The sequence below is a fragment of the Panthera onca genome, chromosome C1 (assembly GCF_046562875.1).
Source record: "Panthera onca isolate mPanOnc1 chromosome C1, mPanOnc1 haplotype 2, whole genome shotgun sequence".
Lineage (NCBI taxonomy): Eukaryota > Metazoa > Chordata > Mammalia > Carnivora > Felidae > Panthera > Panthera onca.
The window spans coordinates 217,522,336-217,534,829 of record NC_138346.1 but is presented as its reverse complement, the minus strand read 5'-3'; the positions used below and the strand labels follow the sequence as shown (position 1 = coordinate 217,534,829).

The 12,494-nt window shown below is 60.0% G+C and overlaps 1 protein-coding gene across 11 annotated transcripts in view; it reads left to right on the top strand.

Annotated features, from left to right (window-relative positions):
- KCNAB2 (potassium voltage-gated channel subfamily A regulatory beta subunit 2) overlaps window positions 1-12,494 on the top strand; it is an 85,890-nt gene that overhangs the window by 69,692 nt on the left and 3,704 nt on the right. For 8 of the 11 annotated variants that reach the window (XM_060626212.3, XM_060626206.3, XM_060626210.3 and 5 more), the window contains 10 exons: window positions 896-940; window positions 2,925-2,969; window positions 3,673-3,716; window positions 4,700-4,786; window positions 5,531-5,575; window positions 8,502-8,587; window positions 10,360-10,480; window positions 10,669-10,763; window positions 11,746-11,866; window positions 12,212-12,300. In XM_060626212.3, coding sequence (XP_060482195.1) covers window positions 896-940; window positions 2,925-2,969; window positions 3,673-3,716; window positions 4,700-4,786; window positions 5,531-5,575; window positions 8,502-8,587; window positions 10,360-10,480; window positions 10,669-10,763; window positions 11,746-11,866; window positions 12,212-12,300 — 778 coding nt within the window. The remainder of the gene's footprint in view (window positions 1-895; window positions 941-2,924; window positions 2,970-3,672; window positions 3,717-4,699; window positions 4,787-5,530; window positions 5,576-8,501; window positions 8,588-10,359; window positions 10,481-10,668; window positions 10,764-11,745; window positions 11,867-12,211; window positions 12,301-12,494) is intronic. The other 3 variants (XM_060626214.3, XM_060626213.3, XM_060626217.3) reach the window with 1 other exon arrangement.

Below are 12,494 nucleotides of genomic sequence, written 5' to 3'. Positions count from 1 at the left end.
CCCAGGGCTGAGTGAATTTCTGTACGTCTTGACCACGAATGACGAGCATTCAGAATGTATGCTGAACAGCTTGCAAATTAGAGCCCATTATTTCTGAGTGGATGACTCAGGCGCTTTTATAATTGGAATGTAGCACTGGGTATGGATCATTCTCCGTCTGTTGTTTTTACTCAGAAACATTTCGCTACAAGCAGAAAGTTCTTAAAAGTTAAGCCAGCGCTACAGTGCCAGGCAAGGCTGGAACAGCCCCGCCCGTGACCCCCGCTAGCCCAGGTTTGGTGCAGGGCCAGAGTGACGCCAAAAAGAACAGAGAGCAGTCCTCATGGCGTTTGTCTCTTTAGCGTTCAAAAGCAAGAAACAAGAGAGATGCACGCACCCACACACGTGAACACACACACACGCATGCACCCTGCTGGAAATTCAGCCCCTGGCCCTGAATACATGTTGATCGTCTCTGAAAAGAGAGGATGCACTTGATGAATAATTTACCTTTTTAAAAAATATATAGACACTTCTCTGGAAACTTCACCCACGGAACGTTGCCAAACATCTTCCCCGCTGAATTTCCAGCAGGCCAGGGAAACGGGATACGGCAGGCCTCACCAACAGGACATCAGCCCCTTCCTTCTCTGTGAGAGCTGGAGCCGTCTGCTTGTACAGGCTCCTGCAGGGGCACCGCTCACGGCCACCTTCATGGGGGGTGACAGCCGCTCGCAGGCTCTCTCCTCGTTCTGGAATGAAGTGTCCAAGGCAAGGCGAGCATGAACAGCCTGGCTCTGTGGCCCCAGTGGCATTTCCACAGAGGGGACCAAGTGGCCCATTGTCATGGTAGGGGCGAGGTTTAACGTTTTTGTCGCGCTGTAATGAAATCCCCGTATCTCGGTCTTTCCTGCAGGGCTGAAGTGGTATTAGGAAACATCATCAAGAAGAAGGGATGGAGGTAATTACCCTGTTCTCTCTGTGGTCAGTGTCCAGGGCGCACACAGGGAAAAGCGTGGAAAAGGCAGGCGGGAGGGAGGAGGGCACCGTGAGGGACAGATGCGTGCTGGGTCCTGGGCGAGCTCCGGCTAGGGCCCCGAAGCTGCTCTTTCCTATTGCCCAGTGGAGTGCTCAGTGAGGCCTCATTGGCCCTTGGGCAGCCGGCCAGTCCTTCGAAAGCCTGGAACTTCTCAGAACTGTTCTCACTGGGGAGAATATTCCAGCCCCGGGCTGCCTCCAGGGGTAGAGAGCATTCACACCGTGGTGGGGGATGCTGTGGTGAGGCGGGAAGCTTCGGCTGAGTCACCAAGTGAGGTGCCAAACTCCGTTCCCCAAGACCAGAGGCATCTCTGCTTGAGGGGGGGAGTCGAGCGGGGTGGGGGGGGGTAGTCCTTGTGCCCCTGACTCTGCTCCTCTGCCTCTGATCTCTACCTCTGGTCCAGCAGGGATTCAGGGGGCCAGGGAACTAGGTTGCGCTCTGATTTGTGTCAGGCCAAAAAGATCTGGACATGAGGACTTCCCGGATGGCCCGGGTAAGGCAGAGGGTGTAGCCACTGAGGAGAGGGACATCCTTCTCCGGACTTGGACTCCACCCTTTGCCACTGGCCCTACCTGTAAAGGGACCACGTCTGGCCTCCCTGGCAGGGCTGTCCTGAGGCTCGAGGGCCCGAGTCTGTCAAACGGCTGGCCAGCTAAGGGCCATCACACTTGTCTGGGGAGTGGTGGCCCTTGTGGCTGGGGTCCCCCCACAAGCTGCTCAGGGCCCTCCCACAAGGCGCTCAGAAGCCTGAGGGTTCCACCCTCCCCAGGACAGACGGGGCTGGGCACTCGCCTGCACTTGGGGGCCCCTTGAGGCCTGCATGTGTTTATTTTCAGAAACAGCAGAAGCTGTTGTAAAGCTGCCCCCAACCCCACCCCCCCAACCCCCCCACCCTCCCCCGCCAGCGAGTGCAAAACCCCCTGGGGACAGATGACAGACACCCTTCCTCTTGTCCCAACGGAGCTGTTTGTTTCTTCTCAGCTCTAATTCATCACAAAATTCCTCCTCACGCAGTAATTAAAGGAAATCGCATGTATTAGTGGGTCCCCTGGTTAGGTCTTAGGTGAATACCTCGGGAAATGCATATCCGGTCACCCCCCTGCCTGGAGACGGAGCTCAAGGGGGCCACAGCTTCTGACTTTGAGGAGCTATTTCCTGAGCAGCCCCCCTGCTTCCAAGGGAGGAAAACACAACCACAGGGGACCCGGGCACCCCCTCCCCTGGGAAGGGTCTTGATGAGATGTGGCCTGGAGGCTCCATCCTTATCCCTGCTCATCCCTCCAGGACCAAACAGGTGTCAGCTCCTGCCTCTTGTGGATTCACAGCAGGAGGCCCGAATCTATTCCTTTCCCTCGGGGCTTTCCATCACCCCACACACCAGCTCCCTCACACCCCGGGTCCTGCGCCACCCACCTGTCTCTCCCTCCGGATGCCCCAGGCTCTCCCCAAGGCCGTCCCACAAACCGCTTTCTGAAAGCCTGTCTCCGGCCTGTAGGGGAAGAGCCAGACTGCTTGGCCCCCTCGCCTTCGGCATCCCCACTGGAGCCCCTCCTTCTGCTGCAGCCCCTGCATTGACCTCCTGGGAGCGTGCTCCCTGCACCCCCCAGTGTGTGTCCTGCTCTGGGCTCTGGTCTGGTGCGTGAGACTCCATCCCCCCCCCCCCGGCCCCCACTCCCCACTGCCCAACTTCAAGATGAGTTAGTTGCGTCTGTGGCTTGTCTCCTGGCTCAGCGGGGAGCCCCAGGACCCCGGGCTCGCACACGGCAAACATGAAATGATCTCGAAGCACCCTTTTCACACCCCGTGCTCCCAGATGAGAAGGGTGTTTAGGACCCTCTTTGTAAACTGAAGACACCCCTCCCCACCCCAGCTACGTCCAGTAACACCCCTCTTCTTCTGTTCGCAGACGGTCCAGCCTGGTCATCACCACCAAGATCTTCTGGGGAGGAAAGTAGGTGCAGCACAGGCATGCTCCCGGCCGGGGTCAGGGGTCAGCAGCCACGGCCCCGAATCGGAGGCTCTCCCGGGGCGGGGGGTGTTTGTGCAGCCGTCTGCCCCGGCCGGTGCCCAGCCCCACTGAGGGACATCAAGTCCCGGAAAAGCAGCTTCGGCTGAGTTGCCTTTTACTCAAACCTTGTTTCATTTGTATTTTTTACCTTCATGGGCTTGGTTTTTGTTTTTGTTTTTTTTCTTTTTCTGATTACAGGGGTAACATCCCCAAAACTCTGGAAAACCTAGAAAATTCGTGGACTGTCTCAACCACGTGCTACCTTCCCTGGCCACAGACCACCCCTGCCCGTTTCCAGCGGTCTGGCCCCTCATTGTCTCTAGGACCGGACCAAATCGGCTTCCTAGGAATTATAAATATGATTCATTCTTCACTTAAAAAAAAAAAAAATCTAAGCAAAACAGAAGGGCCGATTGGAACCCAGAGACCCCTCCCCCTGCATCCACCCCCACTCCCCCAGGCCAGCCGGGCAGCGCCCCTCCTCCTGGCTGCATGAACGCACCCCTGGAGCCTGTGGTTTGTCTCCCAAGTGGAATCAGATGCACGTGGCACTCACTGACCTACTTTTCTTGGCCTAACGTTGCATCATGAACATTTCCCCCAAAACCGCTTGCAACATCACACACGCTGTTGTGCTGTTTTTCAGAGCGGAGACCGAGAGGGGCCTTTCCAGGAAGCACATAATAGAAGGTGAGGGAGGCGCGCTGGCCCCACACGGCCCCTGAACCCACGGAGCCTCCTGCAGATGCCCAAGTGAAGGACACAGAGTGCCCCCGCCCACCAGCCACACGCGCAGGCCTAGGCCTGGAGATGCCCCTCACTCTGGTCCCACCCTCTCCTTCCACCCAGCCTCCGCGTCACCAGAGCAGGGCACCACCGCCTTCAGATGGGCATTGTGGTCCTGGGGAAGACAAGACAGGCCTGGGCCGGGCCCCATGCTGACTGGTGGTCCTGAGCAAGGGACATCACTTCCCCAAGCCTCTGTGGCAACATCTGTAAAATGGGTGTGGGAAGAGTGGCCACCTCTGGGATTTGGGGGAGGACTGGGAAGAACCCAGGAAAGGTGCAGACACAGCCAGGCGCTCTGTGCACAAGTGAGAGAAAGAGAGAGAGAGAGAGGCGGGGGGGGGGGGGGGGCGGGGGGGGGAGAGGAGTCGGGTAGGCTGTCCCGCTTATCCTATACTTGTGCCTTTTTCCACCTGGGCTCCCAGATGACACACCCGTCCCTTTAAGAATCACACGATTAGGGGGGCTTTGCTGCGGCCCCCGCAGCCCCAGCAGGCTCTGTGCGGCTCTGCTCTGAGCCCTTGCTCAGCGCTCACTGGTGATCTGCGCCTTTGGTGCGTGGACAGGGATGCAGCTCCCACTCCGTGCGGAGAACCTGGCTCTCCATGTGGGCCCCCAGGGCGTGCAGGAGGGCACCCCTTCGTGCAGTCACAGAGCATTGGCCTGTGGACCCGACCACACGACCCCCCGCTTTGGGGCGTGCACCCACTTAGGTCCTGGCTTTTCTTCACCTCCGCTGGCGCCTGCCCACATGGGTCCCCACGCCGTGTGACGGCTCCGGGTGCCTGGGACCTCTTGCTCCCTGTGCCGCATGCAGGTGCGCGGGTGACACTGGCCCAGCAGTGTCAGTGAAGACGGTGACCACCCCTCCTGACTCCGCCCCCCAGGTCTGAAAGCCTCGCTGGAGCGGCTCCAGTTGGAGTACGTGGATGTGGTGTTTGCCAACCGCCCGGACCCCAACACGCCCATGGAAGGTGGGTTCTCCGCGGGGCACCCAGGCCTCCCGGCTGCTGGGGGCGGGCGGGGCGGGGGGGGGGGGGGGGGCTGGCACCTCCAGGCGGAGTCCCCGAGTCCCCGTCCTGGCCTTGGGTCCATATGCACCTGATCCGTGCGGGCTCTACGCCCCCTCCCGGGTTCAGAACCGAGTGGAATGTCCTCTCCTCTCAGCTCTTACTATTCCGTAGCTAAATGAAGTCACGATACGATGGCTGTTTGCAACTGCTGTGTTCTTTTCAGTCATACTCCCGTTCTGCCGGGAGGCTTTAGGGGCCTCTTGCTCTGAGAGGTAAATTGTTACTTAGAGGAGCGGTGCTTTGAAAAGCAGTTTTGGTTTCTTTGCCGCGTATTTATTCTTTCCTCTCCCGCCATCTCCGCCCTCCCATCACCCCCCCCGCCCCCCCCCCCCCCCCCCCCGCCATTCCTGCTTCAGGCTCCTCATTTGTGCTTTGCTGCTTCAGGGATTTGGAAAATGAAGTTGTGTTCGAGTTATTTTTTCTTCATTTGTTTCTATATATACCGTGCACGCGTGCGTGTATATATTTGCGTGTGGGGTCTGTGTGGTCTGTTTGGTTTTTGTCTTTTCGTTTTTTTGTCTTTAAACAAAATGAGTATTCTGGGAAGATTTGTGCGTCCCCTCCCCACGCTCTCTGTCATGCCGCGCCTGTCCGTGTTCCCACAGCTATAAACTCTGGTCTCTTTAAATCTTTCTTTATCACCAGGGGACCCATTTAGTTCCTCCAAGTCAAGGACATTCATCATAGAAGGTACACAGTACCCTTAGCCCGACTATTGACTCCTGTGTCCAAGCTGCATTTTATGAGACAGTGTTTTTATTTACACTACTCTCTTTCCCCCCAAGACAAACTTCTCCATAAAATGCATAAAGGAAAAATAAGCACCCTATGAGAACATCTTGCAAGTGAAGGAAAAGCAAAGCAGTGTGGAGCCCCCGCCCTCACCCCCGCCTGGCCAGCGCTGCCATTTCATTTCTCCTGCCCCCCCCGCCCCCCCGCCCCATGCATGACCCCCCCCGCCCTGCCCCCCCAACCCCCCCCCCCCGCCTTGCACTGCCGTGATCCTCGAGGCCGGCTGTCTGTCCACCAGGGCTCCTCTTGATTTGAGGATGCTGGGATGGGCGCCTGAAACCTTGACCCTGGATGGTCTGGGAGAGGGTTGGGGAGACCAGGGGCCCACAGGAGTCAACACCGGGGGGATCCCTAGGACGAGCGGCCTCCAGCGCGTCTTAACGTTGTAGGTCACGTCTGCTAAGCTCCTGCATCAAGCAGAAGCAAAACACACCGGTGGCCAGCTGCCCCGTCACGGCACGCGGGCTCCTCCACGAGCATCGTGGCTGCGCGTGGTGCTCAGGTCCCCTGGGCGGGCTGGGCCACCTGCCGCTCTCGCCCCCTGCCACGCAGCCCCACCCCTCCATCAAAACTCGGTCACTGGCCTCCTTGCACGATACCTACTCGAGCAGGCCAAACCCTGAGACCTGGCGTGGGCTCTGCCTGCCCCCGAGCTAAGGGCCGCCCCAGGGCAGGCTGTGGTCTCCCTGGGAGCCGGGCTGTGTCCCACAGTGGGAGGGCGCCTGCCTGCCAACTGGTGCTGCCACCTGACCCCTCCCATGTATTATTTGTGATGAGGCAGGAGGTACTGTGGGTTCTGGCAGCAGCTGGAAGGATCGGGCCCTCCTGCTGCTGCCGGCCGGCATTAAATATCGAGGTGCAGGACAGTCGTCCCCAGTGGTCCCTGCATCTGGGGCCGCTGACATTGGCTTGGGCAGAAGCGCAGAGTGCCGGACTCCCGTGTGTGGGCCGGCCACCCGGCCAGCCGTGCCCGGGACCCCTTCTCTCTCAAGCTGGTCGCAGGCTCCGGCGGGCTGCTGCCCCGGTGGCCCGCCCCGCCCCCCAGGCACCCGGCGGACCCCCTCTCTGCATGGAAGAAGGGGTGCTGCAGTGTATCGTGCCATTTCCCGGGTGAGGAGACAGCTGTGCTGAGGGATGAGAGGGAGCCAGGCTGGGGAACGAGGGTGTCGCTTCCCTCTCCGGCATGCGGGCCGAGGCCGTGGCTGCAAAGAATCGGCGGTTACACTGCATGGTCACAGGGGACCCTAGGAGCGTTTCTGAGGAAGCCGACAAGGACAGCGGCCAGAAGCCTGAGCTTGGCCTTGGGTGTGGGCAGATATCTTCCCGGGGCCCCCCGGGCTTTCCGACAAGAGCTGTCCCCCTTGGCATCGAGTGGTGTGGGCAGTCAAACCGGGCGGCCTGTCGGTGGTCCCTGGGGGTTGGGGCGGGGCTTCGGGCCTCCCTGCCAGCCTCCTCCCGAGGATGGGCAGAGAGGAGCCCAGTCCCCGACCTTGGAAGGAAGGAGAGGGCAGGGGTCGGCCTAAAGGCCTGGAAGGCGAGGTGTGATTTTTCGGGGGCCCTGGGCGTGCCTGCCCCAAGACCAACACCCCAGAAGCCCCAGCTACCTTAGCTTTCTACCGAAAGAGGGGACCTCGGCCGAAGGGGCGCCCAGGGACCCGGGATGGGGGCGGACGACACCCCAAAACAGAGGTGCCGTTCTCTGCGGGAGAAGGTGCCCGAGGGTCTGTGCCATTCAAGGGGGAGCTTGGGTGAACAAAGCCCGCATTCTCCTTCCTTCCTCCGGCTCTCCCACCGCCCTGCCATCTTCAGGGGCCCCCCAGCCCCCCGCCATGTCGGCAGCCGATGAGCAAGCCACCTGGGGAGAGACAGGACTTCCAGGGGTCAAGGTTGCCGCTTCGTTTTGACAGACACTTGTTCTTGAGCCCCCCTTCCTGCCCTGCCTGTGGGAGTGAGACTTGCAAGCACTGTATGGGACCAGCGAGGAGTCTGACGACGCAGCCCTTCTCCCCGCAAAGCTGAGAGACATTTGAGGTCTTTAAATTCGAGGCCAAGTATGTTGTTAACACCACAGCATCCCCGTGGGCTGAAACAGCCTGGTGCGGGAGCAGTAGGGAGACTATGAGTGGCAGATTTTCATCTCTCAAAAACTTTTTTGAGTACTAGAAAGAGTGTATCGTGTAGCTGGGGCGAGGGTCCTTTGCCTGCTCCTGGGCTGGTTTGAGAATCCGGGACGGATACAAACGGGGCTTTCCATGTCCACTTCCGGCTCTTGGGGACACATCTGGAACCATCCAGGGCCCCACCCTGCCCGCTGTCCGGACGGATGCCATTATTACCTCTCTATTCAGTCCTCCAGATCCCAGGGAGAACCTGGGACACCCCGAAGCGGGGGGGACTCGAAACAGGCAACTTCCTGTTGCCCTCTGCCAGTGTGATTCGTCCCCAGACTAGAGACGCACCCCCCCCAACCATTCCACCGTCTAGAATGACATCCTCTGATCTCACCTTTCCCTCCTCTCTCCAATCCGCCATAGAAATGCCACCGTCCATCTAGAACCCATTTTTCAAAGATTCCGTAAGACTCGGAACTACTGGGGGAAATTGTTTTCAAGGCCAGCTGCTTGGGCTGTGGTTCCCTTTTTCCTGTGGTCCCTGGAAACCCCAGCCACACCTGACTCTGGAGCCAGGAAGTACATTGCTTGCAAGACATCTTTGCAGCCCCCCACCTCCTGCTCCACCTGTCTTTGCAGAATGTCCCCAGGCTGGGCCCCATGCCCCCAGTCACCCCACCCCCGACCCGCAGTGTCCCCTTCTCTCCTGACAGAGACCGTGCGCGCCATGACCCACGTCATTAACCAGGGGATGGCCATGTACTGGGGCACGTCACGCTGGAGCTCCATGGAGATCATGGTACGGCGACCTCTCGGCATATGTGTGTCCATGGGGTTCCCTGCCCCATTCTAGGGATGAACACCCAGGACTCTGGCTCGTTCAGTGCCATTGGTCCTGATGGCACAGACAACTGGGTACTACAGGGAGGGACAGTATGGTGACCTGTGGCAGCCACATCTGTAGGCAGTGCTCTTAACTTGGATCCCAGCACTGTGTGGCCCTGGACAGATGGCCTCACCTCTCTGAGCCTTGGTTTTCGCACCTGTAGAACAAGACCGCTAGCATGACCCCCCAGGAGGCTGTTCTGAGGGCCGAGAGAACAGTTGCGAAGCTCTTAGCAGAGAACCTAGAGCTCAGCCAGCGCTCGGCAGCAGTAACAGTACCAGCCACTTGCACCCGGCTCTCATGATGCCCCAGCTGTCGTTAGACTTGAGGGCCTCATGCAGACTGACTCCCATTGAAACCTCCCAATGCCCTAGGAGGAAGCGTTACTGTCATCCTGTTTCTCAGATGTGGATACTGAGGCACAGAGAGGTTAAGTAACACACCCAAGGTCAGCCAGCTCACTCTGAGGTGGGTCGCCAGGTGTAGCGCCCGGCCTGGGCTGCCTCAGAATGTGCGCTGCTGTTGGGAGCCCGGCTTCCATCTCCTAATCCGTCACGTTTCCCACACTTTCAGGAAAGCATCCCCTTCCTTGTCATTTCCCTCCAGGAGCCATCAGGGACAGAGGACTGCAGATGTCTCTTGGTATCAGGGTATCCCAGGAGGGTCAGCGGGGTGGCGCTGTGCTCCTCAGAGGTTGGAGAGCAGAGGCCTGGGGATCGGGTCTTCCCAGGACTGGCTCTGAGGCTGACCTGCCACCCCTGCCTCCAGGGCCCTCCCGGCCTCAGCCCTTCCCGTGCCCCTCCTCCCAGAATTCCCCACATCCCGGTATCCTTGGGGGGGGGGGGGTTCTCCTCTAGTGAGCCCCAGATTTCTACTTCATCACAAAAATTAAGCAGAATTTTCAAGTTCAACACAACTCTAGGAGCCTGTGATTTTAATCAGCCTTTGGTATTCACAGCATTAATGAGTACTTGCTATTTCTCTGAAGCTGCCTGGAGCCAGAACAGGGCTCTCTGAGGTGTCAGTATCCTATTCCCATTTTACAGATGCAAAAACTGAGTCTGAAGCCGAAGAGGAAAGGGCCTCTCATGCTGGCAGGCAGGGCTTCCCCAGGAATCTTGTCAGGAGACATCAGCCCTGGCTCACACCCATCCAGTAGGAGCAGAGGGAGAGTCTGCAGAGTCCAGGCCTTGAGCTCCAAGTCCCAGAAATGGGCTGATGCTACGTTTCCTCCTGACGTAGCATTTTCCTGACACTGCCACCATCATCCCAGGGCCAGGGCCCTGGAATAATGATCATGATAAAAACAGTAACACCATAGCAGGCAGGCACTGCCCTCCTGAAGGCTGTGAATGCCGTTGGCTCACTTGACCCTCACAACATACAGGGAAACTGAGGCACAGAGGGGTGAGCTCCTTGCCCAAGACCACCTGGCCAATAAGTGCCAGAATCCTCCCCATGCCTTCAACGCTGGGGTCCCATCCCGTTTTCCCAGCAGAGACGGTAGGGGGACAGGCTACCGGTTTCCCAGGAAAGCGGTGAATTTCCCCGGGGAGGAGTGTGGGGGGAGAGCAGGTGAGCCGGCTGTTTCCTGGGGATGTCTTTGTGTCTCCTCCATGCTGCCCGAGCAGCCCCCAGACCCACTGACGGACAGGGACCATCCACGGTCCTATTTGCGTTCATAGGAGGCCTATTCCGTGGCCCGACAGTTCAACCTGATCCCGCCCATCTGCGAGCAGGCCGAGTACCACATGTTCCAGCGCGAGAAGGTGGAGGTCCAGCTGCCGGAGCTCTTCCACAAGATAGGTGGGCTCCCCCCCGCGCCCCGTCCCGTCCTTTCTCCCCTGCCCCGCCCCTTCCTCTCGCCCGGCCCCTCCTCGCTCCCTAGCTCCGCCCCTCCTCTCGCTCCGCCCCTCCTCCTCCTCCTCCTCCTCCTCCTCGCTCCCTAGCCCCGCCCACCCCGGGCCTGACCTCGCCTGGCTTTCCTCTCCCAGGAGTGGGCGCCATGACCTGGTCACCTCTGGCCTGCGGCATCGTTTCCGGAAAGTACGACAGTGGCATCCCGCCCTATTCAAGAGCCTCCTTAAAGGTGAAAGAGCTGCCAGGCTGGGAGGAGGGGACGGGCACGTGACAGGCATTTTGGATCCACGAGGCTTTGGGGCGGGGCCGCCGCAATGGGTCTGGGCGGGGCTTCCCTGGGCCCTTGTGGGGGCCGTTCCAGGAAAAGCGAACTTGGAGCCCTTGCTGGCCGGATCCCACCTCCGGAAAGGCCGTCCTCTGTCCTCTTCTTGGGATGCGCCCCCCGGGTGAAAGGTCCCCTTCACTCCCTCGCCACCCCCAGCTGGGTTCAGCATTGACAACGTGGGCTGGGCGGACCACCTGTGCTATTTGGGATGGCCCCTCCCACGACGGGTACCCCCCTACACACTCTCTAGGCCAACTCTGAGACCTCTGGGCTGGGGGCTGCAGAGCTGCTTCATTTGTCCCTCAGAGGCCACCCCCTGGGACAAGTTCCCCCCATGCAGACATGCCTCTGGAGTGGGGACTCAGGAGGGTCCCCCAAATGCAGGGTTTGGGGGATGAGAAGCAGGCAGAGAAAGGCCTACTCAGGTCAGGGCAGATCCAGCACTGGAGCCCCCCTGCCTGGGGTTCAAAGACAGGAAGGCCTGTCCCACCCACTCCTGCCCAATCCACACCGAGATCAGGGATTCCCTGGAAGGCATTGCAATCCCAGGGGTGGGGGCAGGTAAGACCACAGCTCCCCCAGAGCCTGGGGAAGGGGTCCTCTGGGCCAACGGCCAAAGCATTCCTCTTCCCCCACCCCCACTTCGCCCCGGGCTTGCCGGGCCCCCCCGGTCCTGACTCAGGGACCCCGCCTCAGCCACCCTGAAGCTTCTGGCTTCAGATTCAGCAGGCCCCATCCTTCCACCTGCCCAGGTCTGTTCTGCAGTGGGACACGGTTAGGCAGGGGTGGGGGTGCTACCTTGGCACAAATCACCAGCTGTCTGCACGCAGAGGTCCAGGTGACCTGCCCTCACCAGGGGGCTGTGCTTTCTCCCCCCCACAACCAGGGCTACCAGTGGCTGAAAGACAAGATCCTGAGCGAGGAGGGCCGGCGCCAGCAGGCCAAGCTGAAGGAGCTGCAGGCCATAGCTGAGCGCCTGGGCTGCACCCTCCCCCAGCTGGCCATAGGTAACCGTGCTGGGGGGGAGGGGGGAGGGTTGACCGTGGTCCCCGGGGCCACACCTCCATCAGGCAGCCATGGGCAATGGGGCCCTTACATTCATGGGGAGAGAATGGGGGGCGGTCCCTGAGCACTTGGGCCCCCTCCCCCCCCCCCCCCCCCCGCAAGCAGTTGGTGCCTGGGCTTCCGCAGAACCCAGCATGCAGAGCTGTAGGCTTACGGGGACCCTCCTGGGCACCCTCAGCCCCATGACCAAAAGGCTGGATCTGTGTGGCCCAGTTAGGGACAGGGCAGAGCCAGAAAGGGCCCCTGCCCTGGGTGTGTCCCCCTCACCTCTGGTCTTCCTGCCCCAGCCTGGTGCCTAAGGAACGAGGGAGTCAGCTCCGTGCTCCTGGGTGCTTCCAGCGCAGACCAGCTAATGGAGAACATTGGAGCGATACAGGTGGGTCGGGGAGGGGGCTGCTGGGTGTGTCCCCCCCCACCCCCCGGCCCTTGGGCTGAACGCAAGGTACCGCTCCGTCGTTTGTCCAGCACGTGTTTGCTGGGCACCTGCAATGTGCCAGACACCGTGCTGGGCGTCTGGGCTACGTCACTGAGCCAGTAAAAGCCCTGCTCTTGAATTCAGAGCACACAGTG